The 23,447-nt window shown below is 37.1% G+C and overlaps 1 protein-coding gene across 1 annotated transcript in view; it reads right to left on the reverse strand.

The window, feature by feature from the left end:
• Window positions 1-9,321: 9,321 nt before the first annotated feature.
• LOC139734618 (uncharacterized) overlaps window positions 9,322-23,447 on the reverse strand; it is a 51,015-nt gene continuing 36,889 nt past the window's right edge. The window contains exons 3-8 of the mRNA XM_071645402.1: window positions 22,885-22,933; window positions 20,682-20,784; window positions 12,836-13,026; window positions 11,562-11,731; window positions 10,708-10,859; window positions 9,322-9,439 (exon numbers count right to left, since the gene is read on the reverse strand). Of these exons, the coding sequence (XP_071501503.1) occupies window positions 9,322-9,439; window positions 10,708-10,859; window positions 11,562-11,731; window positions 12,836-13,026; window positions 20,682-20,784; window positions 22,885-22,933 (783 nt within the window). The remainder of the gene's footprint in view (window positions 9,440-10,707; window positions 10,860-11,561; window positions 11,732-12,835; window positions 13,027-20,681; window positions 20,785-22,884; window positions 22,934-23,447) is intronic.

Here is a 23,447-nt window from a genome sequence, read left to right on the forward strand (position 1 = left end):
CTCGGCGCTTTCCTATGGAGAGCTTGCTGTGAGAGAGGAATCCCACATAGAAGCTGTGATGAGAACAGGCCTTGTTTTGGAGAGCATCCACAGATAATCAATAAACTTGCCAACTGCATCCTCATAAGACTAGCTGCCTTTAGGAGCTATGCACAGATTGCTGTGATAGTAGGATTCAAGGTCTGCCAAGTTAATCTCATAATTATGTGACACTAATTCACTTCGAACTATTGCAGCAGCACTCTGCCAAATAAAGAAATATAAAAAATCATGCTTTTTGAAGGAAATATTCCCAGCAAGTGTAAATGCTTCAGAAAATCTTACCTCACATCAACTGAGACAGTTGAAACTTCAAAATTGTGTTGAAGAAACTCTGTAGTTGAGAAACTTTCTCAAGATGATAAAATCTTTCTATTTCATAAAGTATCAAGAGCAGCTTCATGTGAATGCAAATAGAGTTATAGGCCAAATCATGCTCTTTTCCTGTTGCATTCTTAGCAAGCAATATGTCTATTGACAACTTCAACTCAAAGGTGCAGTTAAATGTGAATTTAACCTGCCAGGTAGCCTTTCATTGGATCATGTACCATAATGCTGATATCAGAGTCGGCAGCACTTGTGAGAGATGGTGTGCGCTGTCTCTGCATAGCCTGATTCACAAAATATTAGCTGGCAGTTGATGTACCTGTTTGATCAGAAATTATGGAGTATATGCGTATCTATTCTTACTTAACTCTTGCCGTGGTATTTGCAGTCATTTTTGTTTTTTAAATCATACATTCTGTTTGGTAAAGACAAGAGTCATTGTTCCCTTTGTGCTCAAGCTAGTGAGGAGGGAGAAAAAGATAAACCATAGTGAAAGGGAGACATAGTCAGTAACTGCCATACTGCTCTGCACAAGAATTACATTACATTTCCTTAGCTTTCGGCAGTCAACCAGCATCACCTTCCGCTGTTTAGGTACCATTTTCCTGAATTATGTAAGAGATGAGATTACTGTCCTCCCCTCCTTATCTGCACACAAGTCCTGAGGACTCGCTGTTTGTAGCCATTTTCTTTTAGCAGCATGGACCTTCACTGTTTCACATCTCCATTATACGAGAACATTACCGACTTTCATTCATGAATGGGCTTGCTAACTGTGACTCCACATCATCAGTCTATGTAAGATTTGCAGAAGCTGTTTACCACGTTCAGCATACTTTATGTATGCATCAGTGTCTAGATATGAGATGGGTGACAAAGTACCTTTTTGAAAACTCCATCCTTTTGGGTAACTATTCAAACTTAAAGATAATGTTTGTCATTATTTCTCGTACTTTTCGTAGAGCATTCATGGACACTTCATGTGAAACTTTCTTCTTCTACTTCTTTCACCCTTTTTTTTTTTGGCAAAAGATGAGGAGGGAAGGTACATTTGACTGATAATGACAGAAGGTAGATGGTTTGTTTGTGTTTTTTCAAGTTGCAAAATGTAAATATGTGACCTATACAATTATTGAAAATGACTTTTACATGCCATTGTGTGAAGTACATTATTTACAATATTTTTTTTTAATGGCAAAACTCCCAATTACAACTGACAACAGTTTTGAGCAAATTGATTTTGCAGAGAATTATTAGTAGCATGAGGTTTATGGTGCAATAAAGTTATATTCTTTAGAGAATCACTTACCTCTCTAGGAAGTGACTTTGTGCAATGGATTTTATTCTACTATTGCAAGGTAAAGACAAAATCAGCCAATTTTGTCATTTTATTGGTTATTCAAATGTAATAAGTAGAGATTTCAGAGATAAATTTGGTGCTATTTTCCCTGCTATATATTAGTATGAGGGGGCATTGATAACCCTAATAAATTTATTTTTAAGACAGAAGCATGCTAACTCCGTCATTCACCTGTATTTTAATGTTATGAATTACATTTTGAAAAAAACAAAAACAAACATTCATCCCTAAAAAACTTGGATTGCAGATAACTGAAGCAGAGCAGAGCATTCCTGATAGAACTTTCTATAAAAACAAGAAAGATAGCTCTTGTTTAGCTTCTGTAGTGAGAAGAATATTTGTTGCACAGAATGTGGAAATAATGTCTTATATTTCAGGAGGCATGTTTTTTATAAAAACTGTCCGTCCATTGTAACTTTTATTCTGTGATAGGGTAATAAGTGTCTTCATAATTTCTGCTAAATTGGCTAGGGATGAAGTATGACAGGGTTCTTCCCTGGTAGTTTTTGGGAAATGCATTGCAGATCTGTTGTCAAAGGTCATGCTATAAAGTTCATTGTACCTTTAATAGAAGTTTCAGAATTTATAGTGATTGGAAATGAGGAACAAGAATGTTTTCAAGATTCATTACAAATCACAGTGAACGAGGATGATGGGGAATCATCCTCACATGAACATGCATGATTGGGTGCTCAAGGAAGCAGATGCATGTATTCTACACAGGTGAACTTGTTAAGCAAGAGGTATCGTAGTGGAATTACATTGCTACATTACTGGAATATGTGAGCCTCCTAATGTCATCATCCTTGCTCAGTGTAATATGTTTTGGGTTTTTCAGAGTATTGGTTTATCTGCTATGGGACTACAATAGATTCTACAAATCTATACATGGCACGATCGATTTATGTACTACACTACATGATGTGAAATTATAAAAGTTGTCTTGAATGCCCCTTTAATGGGAGGGAGCAGATGAATGAAATACTTCATTACTAGGCTGTAGGAAAAGAGATATCCATCAATTGTAATGCATCGCAATATCAGTCTATTTGGTACATTGATACCATATTGCGGGACAGTTGTCTTATTTCATCACTTTTCAATAATGAAAGTCTGTATCACATACATCTCAACATATATACTTATTCAATTCAATTCAAATATATAGGTTAGCTACAAAACGATATGTAAGGGTATGTAAGGCAGTGCCACCTTGCAAAAGATTTCTAGTTTTCTATCAACTCTTGCTTTAGAATTTCTTCTTCATGATCATCCAATTATCTTTCAACATCATGGTTTTGTAAATAATTGCTGTCAATAATATTTAGAGAATGTATATAATTTATTTCCAGCCATGTACATCTGACAGAATATATATTTTGTATTAAGAGTAAACTGTCAAAGTGTTCTCCAAACTTTTCAAATTTGATGACATATGTTTTGGGAGTCACACAAACAGAAATGGCTTAAGTTTGAAATCAAATGACTACAGCACTCAGAGACATTTTTGATGGGGGATGCATAGTTTTCGTCATGATAGAGAAAGTAATTACTTCCGCCAAGGGAGGAGGTTATGTTTTCGTTACCGTTGGTTTGTTCGTTAGTTAGTTCGTTAGTTTGTCCGTGTGCAAAATGGGATGAAACTTGCAGGAAAGGTTGAGATTGACACAAGTAATAAACGCTTAACTTTTGGTAATGATCCGAGAATTTTGGGGAAATTTATGAAATATTTTTTTATGTTTTGGCAGGTAGGGTCAATGAGCTTAGGAGTTCAGGCTGCGCGTATTTGAGGTTTGCCTGCGCACACTAAAGTGCATGCTCTAGTTTCTGCTGGGGCGCGGCGCGCCGTGCAGCTGAAGGCTTATGACGTCACAAAGGCTTCTATATTTGGAAATCTGGCGACTTTTAGCACCAATGTTGTGTGTACGTATGATATCTCTATGGAAGAACAAAATCAGTGTAGTGGTGGAAATAAGCTTCATGCTTGGCGGAGGTCTGCGCTCTCAGAGTGCTTTTCTAGTTCATTTTTAAAACTTACCATAACATATTGACATGACATGTGTTGGCTTTGTTTTTATTTTGTTTTTGTTTTTGTTTTTTATATATTCCAACATGTCCCATCTTGAGAGTTTTTATTCTATTTTGAGTGTGGTAATTACATCCCATTTCAACAACTGTAGGCGTGACATGGTATTAAAGTGATACTTCACTTTTTTGTGTAAGAATATTTCATGATAATGCCTTTTCTACTAGCCAGCATCTCAGAATATCATGCATGTATGATGTTTTTCAACCAAACTACAAATTACTGCTTGTACTCTCTCTAACATATGATGATTCAGATCAGCTTCTTTTAAGCCCATGGTTTAATAAGATTAACTATCAAATCCTGAATACTGATTGTTTTTTAAGGGTCTTTATGAGGAAAAATCGTGTAATTTTGCGTGTAATTTGTTCTTACACTTAAAATCAGCCTCTCACAGTTTTCCTGACCAATTGCTAAGTATCTTCAAGTGTAGCAACCATATCTTTTTATATTGCTCCAAAGAAGAAAGAAAAAAAAATTATTGCTATTCAGTTTCAGTATCATGACATGCTAAGGAAAATGAAAATGAAATTACCCTATGCAGAAAGTCATTTTTTTTTTTGACAGGTGTAAGAGAAAGCATGAGTGAATGCCAGAAAACCCCACTATGTGACATCACAGAGTAGATACTGTGGTCTTTTCACTTTAATATCTCTTGTACCGTACGCTGTTCATTTCCTTTTCGATGGAGAAGTTACCAAGTCGTGATTTTGACTTTTTATTTAATGCATTTTTTTTTTTTTTTTTTTTTTTGGGGGGGGGGGATTGGCATAGGCATAGACTATCATGTGGAAAATGAAGGAACATTATTTCATAGATGCATACTATACACATACATCTATGACACAGCCAAAACTACATTGTGGTACGGCAGTGATAAATTGTAATCCTTGTTAATCATTACTGCTTGTTCATCTTTCAGCTATTAGTCAGTGACAAGATATTAATTTTCCGCTAAGTTATACGCAATGACCCAAAATTGGGATTGGTACACTTACCAAGCAGTCAGTGAGGTAACTAAAGCATACTTCTGACAGAAACCTCACATGTTGATCTTGGAATGACGACTGTTTTCTATGAATCTTCTACTTGTAAGGTTTTATTACAGGAGTCAATCCTTTTCCTCCCGTTTACCGGATTGATGACTGAAGATATCATCTTCTCTTCATTCACCGGTTCCAAGAGTATGTAATCAGGCAGTTTCTGGAGTGATGTTTTTATACTATATCAGAATAAAAATGATTATTATGAAATGGTCTGGTGTGGTTGAAATTGATACAGGAATGAGAACATTTTGAAAGGAGAAATACCATTTGGTCTGTATATGTGGTAGAAGAAGAATATTTTTATTCTCCTTTATATGTGTGTGAAATTGAGGCAAGGATATTGCCAGTAATAAACAGATGTGAAAATGAGTCAACTTCAACTGTGTAGTGTTTGCTAATATTAACAAATGAAATGTGGTGACAGTTGTGAACTGAGTAGAATTTCATAGCAAGTGGTTCTTTCTCTTTCGCTCTTGCTCTCTCTCACACTCTCTCACACACACACACACACACACACACACACACACACACACACACACACACACACACACTAATGACAAACAACCAGTATGAATGTTCGAATACATAGACACAGAGTGATATTCTCGTGACATTTAATGATTTTTCTTAACGTACCCAGCAAAGTCGTGTACATTATGTATAAAGTCAAATTTGCGTACAAGAATATTAGGCTGAATACATTTATGCAAAATGGTTCGGTCTAGTCCTACCCTTCAAACATACACATCTTTCTTTATCATGAAAACATAATACATGATTCATTTTTAAACATGTATGACTTCTTGTTAAAATACAGAAACTGGTGTAATCTCAAAATTGTGAGGTAAATTTGCATGGCATTCATTGTAAAAATATCTTCAAACAAGACCATCTTAATCAAAATCAAACCAGGAAATTGTAATGTGATGAGTATGTGTAGTTCATCCCAGTATAGCTTCATGAAGCTGCAAGAAGGATTACAGTATCAAATATCAAGTATGAAAGGGATACACACATGGAAAAAGTGTGACCAGAAGGTGAGGCCAGAGAACAAGTGGCTTTGAAACAACAATAGCATTTTTCTTAAACTGCCAATTTTCAGATATCACCAGGATCAGTATGTTGTAGTCTCTGCGTACTTATAACTTGTACTATTGTTATAACCAGATAAAAACGAGGAAATATTTTTCTCGCATTGAACCACATTCCAGCTGTACACATAATTTTGGCTTCAGGTTGCATGGATGAAGGCAAAAAGTTTCCAGTAAAAACAATGACAAGCAGCAACAATTTAGACTTCATGCACCATTGTAATCCCAGTTATGTTTCTTCCCCTTGTTTCTTTAATCATATTTACAGCTTAGATGTGTCCTTCTCCAACTCTACAGCATTACAAGTTAACCATGATGGTTATGCAGTCTGTACAGAGTACCATCAATGCAAAGGCATAATACAATGACTATTTAGTCTGTGGATTACTGATATGTTGATGAAGAAGTGAAGACGGCTGTGTACCAGGGCATCCAAACGCCAAACACTGTGGATTCAAGATGGGAATAACTTTCAACATGCAGCATACGAAACACTGAATTGTAATCAATAAACATCACTTATGCAGCAGGCAGTGAAAACAACTAACTTACATGTACAAAGAATTGTCTTACCGCATTGTCAAAATAGTTTTGACCTTCACATAAATCAAATTATGTTATTACGATCAGCGTTGGCACTCTAAATCCTGCGATACAAACTTGCTTCTATGACAAACATTCAACCATCTCTTTGCCCATCCAGAAACAAGTACCACGCATAGTAAATGCACGGTAAAAAGATAAAAAGCTCTAAATACCACGGCATGAAAGAAATATAGTATTCGTCACCAGAAACAAATCACAGAAAAAGGTCAATGGAATTTTAATTATGCGAAAGAAGAGCAAGTCTTGGATAAATGTTATTTGAAACCAAAATATGGCAATGATCATGATATCATATGTCAAACTACTTTTGAAAACTCAGCTGATCCCCTTGGGAATTCATTGCCGGTACCAGTTTCTGACCAGCTAGTGAAGTCTACATGTATTGTTGAAAAATGTTACAGTGTTCAGGTGGACAGGAGACAATCACTTGACGTAACAAGATATGAGCTTTCTTCAGAAATAGGTCCCCATCCTCCCTTCCCCACCCCTAACTGAAGGAGATTTGGACAGAATAACTTGGTACATGCAATGTATTGCCACAAGAATTAACAAAGTTAAGAGTGTCATGCAGGTATATATTTGGGGGAGATTTTAACAGTTGCTTAGATTTCTAAGAATACTGCGGCAGAATGCATAGAACATACATCCACTTTGTGAGAAACTCAATTTCCCTGATGTAAAAGTAGAAGTGCAGAAAACTTTACATTGGCTTATCATCACTTACGATCAAAATCCTTGAAATACAATGTACTATACAAATAATTTCCAGGGGAAAAAAAAGCATTTCTGAACTTGCATGTTTAGTGATCTCAATACTTTGTTATATACTGTTAACAAAGAAATGAAAACAGATTTTGGATTCATACTATATCTACAGTAGTGGGCAAGAGCTTACAACATTTTCAATTTCACATCACTGATTTATTTTAAAAAAAATACTGTTGTACCAGGGATTTAATGAAGCATTTTCTTGTTTGCTTTTAGACAATCTTATGCGTTTGGACATGGAGTTAAATCTCCTGGATCTAGGCATATACATGTAGTACTGTTCATTGTTACCAAGCTAGTGTTATAGAGAGGTAGCTTTTCAAAAGTCAATTGAACACTCATTCAGACAAAATTCTGACAAAACGTTTATAATCATTATGTTTATCATCAAAATCAATATATGATACTATATATACAATCAAACCTTCTGATTTATAATATCAAATTATGCATCAGATCATCACAAACTATAAACAGACAACATAAATTAAATGAAAGCAAGACTGATGACTGCCTGAAGTAGGATGGACTTAATGTCTATATCATGGAGAATTGATTGTCTCCTACTTACTCTATATTAACATTTAGGTCGGTGGGAAACCTTCCTTGCAAAACTGGACGGTGATGAAAACAGTGTAATGATAATGTGAACAATGTTCATTTCTGTAATTTCTTCATTGAACAGCTGTACCTTCACACATGGAATTCCTTTATGGCATCTCTAAAGAAATGTGTCATAACATAAGAATGACCATTTTGCAGCCATACTGTTTTGGGGGGGGGTGTGTTTTTTTTTCAGAGCACTACCCCAATTTCAAACCTGCCTTGATGTTTGTTACTACAGTATCAGCATATTAGAGGCTGTGATTATAGGACATCTTAGCCAAGTTATACTAACGTTGAACTTAAAGCACTTGTGTTACCATTTCTCATTCATTATGTGTGTCCACAGCTTAGCATGTTATGCTTTATACTTTGTTCAATGAATTAACTTATGACCAGTTTCAGTAACTCCACTGCATGTGTGCCAGTAAAAAATGAAATTAATGTGGAATGGAAAATAAAAAATGATCAGCTGTGGAATACATCATCCACACAAAAGCTATCAGCATTTTAAAATGCTTTGGATGCATTTCCAAATGAGGAACTTTTGTTCAGTGTATTGTCTCACATGCATGAGGAGTAACTCGCCATATGCATAAAGTGGAATAATCAAAATTGTCAGGCACTATTGGTGTCAAATGCTTCACAATATACATTCAATAAATATCATACATTTACAGGTTCATAAAACACCTGAATACTTCGGTAACCCAAGTGTTCTCTTCACTTTTACCACCAAAACATCTTGTCTGTAAAGAGCTTTTAGGCATTAGAAATAAATACAAATATTTGTGGTGTCACATGAACTGTTTTGTCAACGGAAGTAAGTATACACACATGAGTAGACACAGTCATACACATTAAAAAAGCATACGCATAGTTTTGAGAGAGAGGAAAAAAAAGTGATACCATTTCAGCTAATAATGTTACACATGTTGGTAGACTAAGAGCTCAAATGTGAAACACACTAAATCAGTTTCCAATTCATTTATGGCATAAAGTTCAAATGTGAACAGGTTCTAGTATGTTCATAGGGATGGTTATATCTTGTGGCCTTTTGAAATGAATACATCACATGCTGTTATCAACTCATGGAGTTAGGTTTTTTTTTGCAACACATGTAATAACACATGGTGTTAGTTGTACCATCACCATTACTAACATCAAATTAAAGTGTGTCTTTTTCCAATTCTCCTTTTTGGAGGATTAGATTCTTCTTTCTTTTTTGTTTTTGCAGCCATTCAAGATTAAAGCAATGATCTGATCAGTGTAATATCACATCTACACCTCAAATCTTCCTTCTGATGCTTGTAGAAGTCAAGATGGAAAAAAAAAAAGGAAAAATAACTTTCCCTTTCTGCCTCTCATGGGGTCCAGAACATCTGATCATTCCAATCAGTACACTCCTGTGGTTGTCATGGCAACAGCAGTGGTGATGCCACCCAAAAACATGGATGGGATGGCAACGAAGGAGAGAAGAGAGAGCATTCCAATTCCAGACAGACCGTGGCCACTTGAAAGAAATAATTCAAAGAGAATAAATCAAATTAATGATCCAAAGTACAAAAAAAAAAAAATCATACAAAGATGGGGACTAAAGGGACAATAGCTTTCCAATGTTTACAAAATAGAAAATGAAATTTGCAAGCAAAGTGGTGCTTTTGACATTTGCATGATGAAAGAGCTTCTCTTGTTACTTATGAGAACACATAGTCAATTTCTTGATGATCAGTACAGGACTAAAGAGATGAATTACTGAATGGCAACGCCCTAAAACCTTAAACTACAGGCAAAAGAAATCTGCAAGTAAGTTATTTCAGGAATTTTGTACTTGTGTAGAGTTTGCATGACATCATTCTGTTACATCTCTCGGTGCATCCATGGTGATATCATAACCACACTGGTAATGTTGAAAGTACCACTAAGAGCACTCTTTTTCTCAGGTTTTTAATACAGTTGCCATGCGGCATCAATAAAGGTAAACCACTAGATCTACCACAGAACCCAGCAGCACAGCACAGTGGCATGCTACAGGTTGAAGCAGGGAAGTGGAAAGTTGAAGTCATAAGTTAGGTATGTAGCTTATTCACAGTGTGTCATAACTTATGTGGTTTGCATAGAATTATCTACATACTGCCTCAGCATTTTGAGAGATCACTGCAATGTATATGAATACGATTAGCATCACTGCTTCTCTGTCCTGTAGTACATTCTGAAGGGCATTATCTCAGGATATGATCATATTTGTTTAGCAATAAGCAGAGGAATTACTTCAGTACATTTTGCATCTTGATTTGTGAGACATTATTCAACCATTAGATAAGATTCGAGATAAGAGATGTATAGTATGTTTCTCGGTGCAAGTAACAGTGTCAATATATGACTGGTTTAGGTTCCATTACCTTCTACCTTTCAGTCAAGTCTCTTTGCAAGGCATTTTCAATCATCCACATTTAACTCTTCAACCTGCCATCATTGCAGGTATGAGGTCCATAATTCCAAGATTTTTGTTCAAATTTCACACTTTTCATCACTGAAAAAAGAGATTACTTTTTGCTGATTTTTCCTTATGCTGAAATTAATGTTTTGTTAAAATTGTACAAATTCTTCTATGTTTTCTCAACAACAACAACCAAAAAAAAAAATCTTGTTGAGCCAGCATAGAGGTACAGTAAAATGTATTCAACACTTCCGGAAGTACATGCTCTGCAATTGATTCCTAATTGTAGTTGTAAACTTGCATTGAACCCGCTGGTTATATTCACACACATTTAAACTCACCTGGTACAACCACCCGCCAGTCGTGAGCCATAGACCATGACAGTACCTCCCAATAGGGCGTGGAGAGGTGCCACACCATACGTCGACGCCCATGTACCTGATGAGAGTGCTGAAGCCGCAGCTCCAGCAATGGCTGATGATATGTACACAACCTGAAGAGAAGATTCACAAAAGTGAAAAATATCCATGATATAGCATATACTTTTCATTTAGGGCTTTGCATTGGTAGTGTGACATGACTGTATTCCAATGTTGTCCATAACACAGTGGAAATTAATATATATATATATATATATATATATATATATATATATATATATATATATATATATATATATATGTATATATATATATATATATATATATATATATATATATATATATATATATATATATATATATATATAGTATATATATAAGTATGGGGAATGGGGAAATGGACAATGTGGACACTTACGGACAGACATGTCTCATTTCATTAAACTTGACATATCTATAATGCCATCATATATTCCAAGTTACCATGCATTCAAAGCAAAGATTGCATATTTTACCACTAGTAAACAGCAAAGGCAACATTTCATCTCACTTTGTGTTGTAAAGACTTCATCAAATAAATGACACACATCCATTTAAGATTATTATCTATTTCCATCATTGTCACTTTTATCTCATATCATTATCAACAATTGTAAGTCCGTTACCATCTTCATCATCAATATAAAATTTTTACTTTTCACTGCATCGTTATTATCATTATCTCTATCACCATCGCCACAGAGCCCAAACCCTGCATTGCTAAAACTGGTTGTGAGTGATTCAGTCGTACTTTCGTCCTGTGATGTAATACCCACCTGCCACCAGTTCCTCAGCCCCGTTCTCGAGGCACGAAGGTAGGGTGAGGTCCCTTGGAGGAAAGAGGACGGCAAAATCCGCGACACCATGGTGCAATAGCCTCTGCTGCCCCCTATCGGTTCATCGACGGCTAATACGATGGGCAGTTGCAGAGATCCAACGATGCTCCCTGTAACGATTATAATGACACAAGTATTCACAAATCGCATTGGTAAGTGGCAATACGATATTGCAGTTCGCGATGAAAGTTATATAACTTATATGAAGTCAAATATATATCTGTTAGTCTACATTCAGTCAACAAAACTGAATGAAGGGAATTTTTGTTTACTTCCAAAACCAAGTTGCGGTGTTTATGGATGATTTCATGTTGTTAATCTGGCAAGAGAGTGAAATCTATACAATGCCCAGAAAGTATGCATGATGAAGTCATTCGATAACTATCAACATTATTCCATTCAATCTTTGGTTTTTAAACTAAGAGTGATAGTGGATAGCGTGATGATGTTATCCTTTGCTGATCTTGTGGGTAAAATCACCAACCGTCAAAAAATGACAACACCGTAGTTTTTGTTACAAGATGGCACTCATCCTTGATTTTGAGTGTCTACTTGTGACAATACCTTAGCTATTTCAATATTTTCCACCATTCTCCCGTGTTCCCTTCACATCCGTTCTTTTCTCTTTATATACTTCCTTGTGCTATCACCTTTTCTAATTTTCAATCAACTTTCTTCTTAATCTTTTCCCATTGGTTTTGTATTCTCATCCTCGCTTTTGCTTCTTTCCTTTTCTCTTTCTGTGACTTTATCAATCGTCTGTTCAACACAGATTCCTGTATTACAAGACAAGCGTCTGAACAACGAAATGTCCGCAGAAGGCTTTTTTTTTTCTTAACACAATAATCTCTACTGTGGCATACCCAGCTGTAGTCTGCTTTCTCCCTCTCCCTCTGCACTCTCCCTGCCTTTCCTCCCCCTCTCCCTCTCTCTCCTCATCTCTCTATTTATCTCCTGTCGATGCTACTGTAAAAAGGTAATGTCCATTATAATAAAGTAACCTAGCAACCCACTCGACACAAGGCTTAGGTGGTCTGTTCTCGCAAGACTGTCTGGTCGGAATCAAGGTGGGATAATCTAGCAGTAAGATGGGCCTAGGGCAGAACTGGAGCGTGAAGGTAGAGAGGAAAAACATGAGTGTATCAGAGATAGAAGTGAGAGAGAGGGACCCTAAAATTAGCCACCTGAGCAGGTATCCGTCAATTTACACTCACCGGCAAGAATCGGCGGCCATGACCTGATCGCGAACAAGCTGGCGGCTCCCTCAGGCATGTGTTCTGCATTGGGGCTCGTCAGCTCGGACCGCCAGGGTGCCAAGTACTCGATAACGGCCAAGACTATCCCGATGACCAAGGCCAAGGGCAGGGCTAGCTTGTGGTACGGAAGAGACAGTCTCTCGTCCAGCCTACAAATTAATGTAGCAAAACAGAAAAAAAAATCGAACAAAACGTTGATCTTTGTCTTGGAACAGACATTAAAATCAGCAAAGCAAGAAACCGAACAGAGTCGATAAGTTATCAGAGCATGACAGAAACATAACGGATTCATCATGCCGTATTTGCTTTGCATGTGGAGGAAGCAATTGTGTGTTTTACTAACAGCCCAAGTCTTCTCGGCTTGTTTAAGTCTTTTGTGCCCTTCTTTCAATATTTTGCAGTCTTCAAACAATATTGTCGATGTCATATATCATGACGCTTGACCTGATAGGGTTAGCTGGGATTAACCGCAAAAGCACTCGTTCCTATCTTTTTCTATCAAGCATTACTAAGTATTATGTGCAGAGTGTATGTTTTCGTGTGCGTCTGTGCGTGTGTGTCTTTTCTTTATATATTTTCGGGAAGCCTTGGAAATAATGACGAGTAAGAGTAGCGAAGGAGAAATTAATTCAGCAGGTAATCGCTGGGCGACGCGTCGTGCTGTAGCTTACATACAATGCCAGCCAGAGAATCAAGATTTTACCCACGTATGTATGCTAATGAACTGCCCATTATCTTGTCCTCAGTCACAACAATTTCGTCCCCGTATTACACTGCAAGACGCCCTGCCCATGTCGCTTTTATCATCCATCACTTGTCCTTCTTTTCATCACCGGAGACGAAGACCTGTCTTAGGAGCATCACGTGACCAGTTACGTCATTCCATTAGTGATGCATATGATCTGACGTGATCAGTTTACAGGCAGTCCCTGTCATCTGTAAATTTTGTTAAGTATGTCACAGTAGATCTTTGGTGACTTTAATATCAAAACTTCTAACACACTTGAGGAACGTTGTAGGCTTTCCGAAGGAACAAGAGAGCGCCGATGATTGAAAAAATGAGATTCACATTTTGTTTTTGGTTTACATATACTATATCATATATAAATTATCATATACTTGATCAAGTAGTGTACAATGTTCCAAGCTTTGCATACGTTTTGACACGTCTGATAGAAAAGTATCATGCGCTCAACGCCGGCCGAGGGTGCACTGTGCGGACTGAAAAAAAGAACCAAAGGAAAAAAAAAAAGCAATTTCTCCATCACTGTACAGGAAGCAGTTGCTACCCATTGTTTGTCCCCCCCCCCCCCCCCCCCTACTATAAAATCACTGCATCATCTCCACATGACGGTCCAAACTATTTGATGATGAACTTGATTAGTCCAAGGTTTCTCTGTCTAGTACAGGAATATGTCACCATCGAGGACTGGCGAAATTGCTCCTGGTGGAGCAAAACAAAAGGAAGTGTCAAAGATGATTAGAGTATACTGTCTCTGTAAGAAATAGAGGAACAATTTGGGTATAACTTGGCTGAAGAGTAGCGATATGATTAAATCCGCGATTTATATCGCTTGTCAGCAGACGACATTTGGGGGAGGGGGCTTTTGATGGTAACTCGAACTTTGTCGGGGGATTTGAGCAGACAAAGGCGACGAATTAAATCGTGACCTCTAAGTCATTTGTATGTGGGTGTAGGTGTGGGAGTGTTTTTGTGCGTTGTTTCAAAGAAGCGGAAGGAAAAATAATAATCATGATCACAACACACCTGCTCAGATATGTCTTTATCCAATTAGTACCATGGGATTATATCTCAAAATGTATGAATGAAAATCATTTTAACGGATGGCTAGTCGGCTTTGCTGATATCCTCCTCTGTCGCATGAGTAACCTCGATAGACATCACAATGTATCCGCTTTGCTCAATCATGGTTCATAAACCTATTTGACATAGTACTTTCTCTAAACTTGCATCCGCACAAAATAATAAAAGGTACATTATATGGCCCTAGCTCTGACAGAAAAATGCCAACACTGCAGACCTTAAAGGGATGGTATCGTTTCGGTGGAGATAGGACTTCAAGTGTCCAACTTTTTTCTTTGTGAAATAGTAAGAAACCCCCTATGAAATATGAAAGAGCATATTATTAGTTATTTTTCTTCGCGGAATTCAATGTTTATTTGATGAAAATTGGTTTTAGAATTGCTGAGATATCCAAAACAAAGCAATCCTATAAGAAAAAGTGGGACCCACCTTTTATTAGGATTGCTTTGTTTTACTTTGTTTTTGGAAATCTCAGCCATGTCAAAGCCGATTTTCCTCAAATAAACTATGCTCTTCAACATTTCATAACGTGGTTTGTAAGCATCTCACAAAAAGGTTAAAAGCTAAATTCTCATTTCAACCAATACTATACCATCCCTTTAGCACGGGATTTTTTCATTATCATCAATGTTATTAATACTAATATTGTTGTTATTATTATTATTATTATTATTATTATTATTATTATTATTATTATTATCATTATTATCATTATCATTATCATTCTTATTATTCTTATTCTTATTCTTATTCTTATTCTTATTCTTATTCTTATTATTATTATTATTATTATTATTGTTATTATTACTATCATTAGTAGTAGTAGTAGTAGTAGTAGTAGTATCATTGCAATTAAAATCATTGTACCATTCCTATTTTATCGTTATCATTATCATATTGAATCTGTATGAATTGATTTCTGACCCATTCACCTGAAACTCCCTCACTTGTTAACATCATCGAACGCGCTCCATTGCAGCTTTATGCCTATTGAATGGCACTTAAGAGTTGCGAAGAAGAAATAAAACTGGCTTGCATTTGTACACTTGTGCTCACTTTTCTCACTTACAGTAGGATCAATAATTCATGCACATGAGGCCTGGTTTTTGCAAAGCTTGCCGGCGCAACATGGTTGTGACTACTCATGTTATGTACGTGATGGACTTTATTACTCCTGAAATCCTAAAGGAGTCATTGTCGTCGTCAGTATACAACGGAAAACATATATTCCCCACCTGCCCGGGAAGACTGCTTGTGATTAACATGCAGTATGGAACTGTTTAGGAGCACACCTGAACCTCTACCCTCGAGAGGGGCATACTTTGTCTGTTCATATAGAGTTAAGAGCGCTTCAGGAGCACTCCTTCGGTGCTCTAAATGCATTGATATAAATGGGAAAATACCGTTGTCCTGGGTTTTCTGATGTCTTGAACAGAATGGATGATAAAAATCAATTTTGCTTCGACATTTTGACGAATAGGCAAAGAGATCCGTTTGGCTTATTACACGACATTTAAAACAAATAACCTAACCTTTTGTTTATCATTCCCCCACGAGTCAGTTCCACCAAATAATGGAAAATTGAAAAAAAAAATGTTAGAGACAGCCCGACAGGGACAGAGATAATAACTGAAGATTTTCTTGTCATATTTTGCCAACTTTAAGATTGTAGATACAGAGAATGAGACGTAGAGATAATATAAAAATATAATATAAAATCTTTTTTCTGTATAACTTCATATTTTGAATTCTTCCATAGGAATGATGTACGTGCGTATCAGACTGAACGTTTTTGGGAGTAAATCATACCTTTTTTTATTACAATGACCATTGATCATATCATTTCATCACATATACAATCATGTCGCGAACGTAATGCGCATTTTATTGAATGATAGACCCATTCCTTGCGAAGATGTGGAAAGCAGTTGAATAAGATAATCACAAAATAAGGTCCAAAAGTTTTAGATTCAAAGCATTATTAAGTATACTCCTTGCCAAAGAGCGAGGGGTATATGACATGACTGTGTCGTAGCCTAGGACAACACCATTATTCGCGATCACAATGGGATATCGAGACCCCGGGATCGAGACAGAGGTCCTAGAAAGACTGTAGAACATTAACCCATGAAGCACGGGACGTCGAGGGATTCAAACTTCATGAAGACTGGGTATACCTCAAGAGGTGGATGAGTTCCACTCCAGCAAAACTTGGCAAAGCTGTCGTCCCAGTATCCACCCCTCCCCAGCTCGACGAATACTTGTCTCGAGTTCGGACATATCATCACGACTGCTGACCCGTGGCGACCCCCTTTCTCCCCGGTCCGTTCATCATCTTCCGTTCTTGGACTTGACAGGTCTTATCAGATTTTCGGCGACCTTCCAGTGGAATATTGAATTTGGGTCTATATTGCTAGGGGCTATTGGGAACCAGACTAAAGGATGCCATAGTCTGAGGAGCACAGACTCCCTGGCTTCTGTTAACACAGAAAGTATGGATTCTGTAGACAGAGAAAATTGCATTCTAGCAATGACACCCATGTTTCATCTGATTGGACACGGCCTACAATACTCTGTGATACACACAAAAAAGGTAGATCTTAAGATTTGGTCTGTTCCACTTCAGTTATCCCAATTATCACTTTGATCATTCTTATTTGGACAAATTACCAAGTTATGAATTAAGTCAACAAACAAAATGATTCATGAATTAAGACCTTGATTTTTCATTATCAGAAAAAATGGCTCTCCATCGACAAATTAACTTAGGAAATATTTGAGAAACCTTGGACACTGAAGTTTAATTAAACACTTGACCTGACCTGATTGACTTCACTTAGAATATTTGTTTCAGCTGAATGATGAATTCTGGTATTTAAGGTGAAAGCACTGTCTGAAATTGTCAGACTAATTCACACAGGTGTAGAAGGTGAGAATCACGGTAAGACAATGGGAAAGAGAGATAGGAAGTGACTCGCCAAATTGCTCACAAAAGTCAACAATTATGTGATTAGATGCCGCCAACAGACGCCTCGCGTTCGTCTTTCAACGCCCTATCAGAACGCGCGCTTGATGGGGGCAGGGGGAACTTGGGTCGTCACCCCCTGTGTTGTGAGAGATACTCAGTCAAGGTCACTGTCGATTCTAGTCTACATTTCGAGACTGCTTGAGGACCTGAGCGGAGAGATATGATATGATCTCTAACATTAACCCTTTCCTCCCCTTCCTTCTACTTTAGATCTACACAGCCTTTATACGTATCTATTCATCTCCCTCATCCATCTCTCTCATTGTCTCTGAAATGCATTTCGCCCATTTGCAGGATATCATCTTGTCCTAAACTCCCAGCCCTCATCTCTCTTATCATATTTCCTTTCATTATCTGGGCCTTCTCATTGTTCGTCCTATAACTCTTCATTCCATCTTTGCAATGTTTCACTTTCATCTTCAGTCACTATTATTTCTTCATTCTGTAAATCATTAAGGACTAAGTCTACACTCCTGAGTATTTTATTCAATTAATCTTCACCATTATGTTTGCTTCGCATCTACTCTTGTCACTCCTGTATTTTCCTATGTACATGGTGCATCCCAATCCCATAGTTGATGGTATCTGCGGGTGCTGTTCGTTATTCCGAAGGTTCGTTATTCCAAAGGATCATTATTCCGAAAGTTCGTTAATCCGAAACACACAAATTCCCTATACCTAGAGGTTCGTTAATCCGAAAATGAAAAAGGGTTCGTTATTCCGAAGGTTCGTTAATCCGAAAATGAAATAGGGTTCGTTATTCCGAAGGTTCGTTGATCCGAAGTGATATAGGGTCCGTGGCCAACCTTCGGAACAACGAGCTTTGTTTCATTTTCGGATTAACGAACCTTCGGAATAACGAACCTTATTTCATTTTCGGATTAATGAACCTTCGGAATAACAAACCTCATCATATTTTCGGATTAAGGAACCTTCGGAATAACGAATCTTCGGAAAAACGAACCTTCGGAATAACGAACCTTCGGACTAAAGAACATTCGGAATAACGAGCTGTAACCGTATCTGCAGGGAGCAACATGCCCTGATACTGTCAAAGTGAGTTGAAAAACAATGAAGTGAAATACATCGTAAGACCTTTATATTCATGTTTTTCTCGTCTCTATTCTTTTCCCTGTCCCCATCCCTCTCTTCCTCCCCATCCCGCCCCTTCTCTCTGCGTGCAGTGATTAATAATCACAAGGATTGATACAATTCTGAAAATGACTTATGAAACAAACTGAATCATTCTTGACGCACAACTTTTCAAAGAATGAGTTATTCAGTCAATCCATTTATCAGACGATCTGTCAACGTATCAATCCATCGAAAAGTGGAAACCTACCACGAGGCTGATAAATCACATTCTTTGAATCTAGAATCAAGCACCAAGAAAAAAACAAAGCCTCTTGTAAATGTCACCGCTCACTCTTTATTTTTATTTATCCGCATGTCATGTGTCGCTCTTTGACAACATGACACAATAACAAAAAGGCCTAATATATTCCTCTTGGGAGTCTGTTAACATTCTCTGTGACATCTTTCTGGCGTGACTTCGTATTTCTCACTTTTTTAACTTTGGGATTTAAGGTCAGCGGAAGCGTCGAAGCACCGCGCAGGTCCTCCTGACTCCCCGAAGCACCGTACCACAGGACGAGCTGGGGAACCAGCCAAGGCCGCCCTTCTCGTCCTATTCCCCATCACGTAACATCACTGTTACTTACAGACTCCTTCGTCTGCGCTCTGGACAGACGACGTATATGATAGGTTAGAAATTGTGTGTTTAGTTTGGACTTGAAAGAGGTTGTGACGACCACATAGGTTTTGTGATGAAGGTATGTAATAGTAGCCTCCACTTGTAGAACACTCTTCAGGCTACAAGACAAGAATTTACTTAAGTTTAAAATCAAAGCCAAATTTTGTAGGAAATTATCATAATTATCATGTATATTTTAAAGTCATTTGAAACTCGGTTCGTATTATTGAATTGATAATGTGAAATATGTTTTTACATTGGACTCCGATACCCCAAATATCCAAAATATGGGTTGTTGAGTATAATAAACTTTCAAACTGTCATACAATAGTCGTAATAATCATTTCTGTAAGCCTATAATGATATTGTGAACAATAGTGTTACATCCATCCGTTCACGAAAATGATAAGTCACAGGGAAATTTTCGATCGAATATTAAACTGTGAAAGTCCCACGCTTGTGATTCCACAGTCACGGGCAGTGATAGTCACTCCTCTAAATATTATACCTTCAATCCCGCGGGAAGAAAAAGTTTTGTGTTTGTGTGTGTGCTTTCTTTTACGAACAGAATATAAAATTAACGAATTGCAAATGCATTCTTGACTGGATAGGTTAAAAAGGAATCAGCATTTAAGAAATACTGATAATCGCGAGCGCATAATGTGTCAATAACGATATACACATACAGCTTGAGGTGGCTACAGAAGATCATAATTATCAATATGACCAGTCCAACTTTTAAGAAAATGCCCGTTACAACACCGACGACCACTTTCAGAAAGATTCTTGAGGATGTTTGAAAGACTGTTTCTCACACTAATCAAGACAACAATAGCTACATGAATAAAAATTTTTCATAAAGTGTTCAGCTACGGTCATTTCCATACTTCACGACGCACTTCTTGATGCGTACATCAAGGGTAAGAGGAGACAAGTTGTGTGTGAAGATCATATCTCTTGGATATCTCTGAATGTATGCAAATTGAATTTGCATGATATGAAATACTATACCCCTGAGCTATATCCAAACCATTTAACACAAAGGTACGAAAGAGAAGCACATATCAGGGCATTTGCCCTTCCTTTGCATTATGTTCGTCACTTTAAATGGCTTAAAATCAGCTTTCATCAATCTCGATCAGTCGGGACTGAATAATATTGTGCAAGCATCTACATGATGGAATTCGATCATACTTACTTGGTGAAAGTAATTTCGTTCTTTGGTTTTAAAAGCTTGTTCACCCTCTCCTCCGTCAAGCCGTACAACAAAGCGCCCAGCAGGCAACCAGCAAATGTCATCCCTATTGCAGAAAACAAACAAACAAACAAACAAAGATTAAAACTAAAAACAGAAATATCATTCATTACTAGAAAGGCCTGCAAGAATTAGTTACAATTATTCGTTTTGAGAAAAGCTGTCTGAAATTTGTTGTGGGTGATTCTATCGTATCACAAGAGATTATTTATTCCCAAGCGATACGAGAATAATGTGTTGGATCAACGGCATGCGCGTAAAATACAATTGAACAATGTTTGACGTTACATGTATTAAAATCTATATTGATATTGACCCTGGCAACTTTATACTTTTTTTCAAAGACGATATCTTACATACAACACGTCTGATCAAATAATTTAACACAAGAGATGTTGCCGATGCTTATTTCTACTTCAAGAGTTGACCTTCACATACTAAACACAACTGAAATTTGAGGAAAACTGTTATTTATCAGGGCCAAGTATGAATAATTCACTTCGATCTAAAGGCTATTAATCGCTATACCCCCATTTATATCAGATGAAACTGCTTTTGTGGATTTTTGAGGGGTCGCTTTCGAATAGAAGCTTCACAAAAGTGGCTCTTCACTACCATTTTTTATCAAACTGTCAGAATCTAAACAACATGATTTTCTTTACATCTACTGGATTTTTACGAGAACCTTCTGGCAAAAATCACCTACGTTATCTAAAATAACTTGATATGAAGTAAGCTTTTAAAATTACCAATTTTGAGAGAAAGGCAATTTAAATATCTGGTAATATGATGTCATGTTTAGCCATCTACACGCTTCCATTCATGCATCAAGTTACATAAGCCGAACAAAGGTGTAAGGGGATTCTTTACCCTGCGACCTCGATTAGAGAAATGTGTCGACACGTTGGGATGATCATTATATTGATAGTGCATGGTTAATGATGTTTGCCCGTGTTTATGGAAGTAATTATGCAATACGTTGTGAGGTTATGCAGAGTTTAGGCTGAATGGGACTCGAACGAGTTGAGTGCCTGACATGATTATCACACAGCCTTGAAAAGATTCTTGCCTCGTCCTTACCGAATAAGATAACCTTAAGGCTGACGACCTGAACGGGGTTTACATAATCGACAATGGGTCGACAACGCAAGGCTTCCATTTGTTAATCATTAATGTGCAGTCCTTGTACATTACAGGGAATGCTTAGAAACTCCACGGGAGTTTGTAAGAATTGAACGAGGCACTTGATGTCTTTGCCTTACGCGACTCGGAAAAAAAAAGAAGAAGAACGAACTATTGACCTCGTTGGAGTTTCCCTAAGACCAAATAGTTTGCCAGGGTTGAACAGCAAATGAACAGAAATTATTGTTATTGTTTAGGTAAAGCTAGATAAAAAACAAAAGCAAAGAAAAGATAATAGCATTGCTGTGTATACTACTCTCGAGTTTTCGTGAAAATATCTGTGATCTTAAAGTTATCATGTATATATATGAAGAGCTTTCAACCAAAAGGCGCCAAATTTATTGATTAAAAAAAAAATAGATTTAGCGCCTTCTGGAAGCAAGCTCTTCATATGTTTATGTATCGTGTGATTTTATAAATGATTCACTTATAATCACGATTTTGTTTATGTCACTACGTCATATAGCTCTTGATGCAATACCATGTACAGTATATATACCTTTTAATCTGTTCAAGGCATTCACAGACAATGCATTTTTAAGAACATCCCAAATACGAATATGCCGATTTTGCAAGACACAAAAATAAAAATATTATGGCCGTGAAGATGAAATGAGTACAGTAAACACCACTAATAGAGTAGCAAGGAACCTATTGAAGTTCCTCGAGGAGAACGTCATACAATATGGCGTGACGCTACACAAAAGGTACTATATTGAAAAAATAGTAATCTCGTTTCGTTGACATTGACTGATAATCTATGTCGCATATGGTGACTTATTTGATTTTAGTATTTTATTTTTTGTAATGCTTCCCTGTTTTCAGGTTCCTATCATCACTTAATTCCTAACTTGTTCCTAACTTGATCTTTGTTGGGCAAGGTAAGCTGACTTTAGTGGGTCTTTCACTCGCTTTCACTGAACATGCTAATGAACAGCGACAGCTCTCCGCAAGGTCTTCTTACCTGCGTTCTGTACACCGGCCCCTACTTCGATAAGAGTAGCCCCTGGACACTGTGGTGAAACCGTGCAAGAAAGAACGAAAGATGTGAGTAAAGGAGATGAGTGACTCATTGGCATGTCACAATGACATATTAATGACTTAAATATTATCTTATTCTCTGTAAATAATACTGATGTTTTGGTCGTTACCAATACATTGCATCGTCTTGAAACAGAATGATTATGTGATCACGACTATTTTCATCTTGTTTCCAACCCCAAAGTTATGTTCTGATTATGATAACATTACAATAGCATGACTGCTTACTCTCTGCGGACTGCCAAGGATACCGTTGTATTGTCATCATTATTTCATCAATATCGTAAGAACAATATGAAAATAGTAGCATTATTGAATACCGTGCACTATGACATGCATATTATTTCTGACAAATGTTTGATTAAAAAATTATTTCATGTGGTTTTATTGTCAGCGGAAATTCGCCTGTGAAAATCTGTTTCCCTTCCACCTACAAAACAGTGCATGGACAGTCCCACGCATTATTATCTACCAGTCAGTCGAGAC

The sequence above is a fragment of the Diadema antillarum genome, unplaced genomic scaffold (genome assembly GCF_040938485.1).
Source record: "Diadema antillarum isolate AM-2024a unplaced genomic scaffold, OU_Dant_1.0 seq00000533_RagTag, whole genome shotgun sequence".
Classification (NCBI taxonomy): domain Eukaryota; kingdom Metazoa; phylum Echinodermata; class Echinoidea; order Diadematoida; family Diadematidae; genus Diadema; species Diadema antillarum.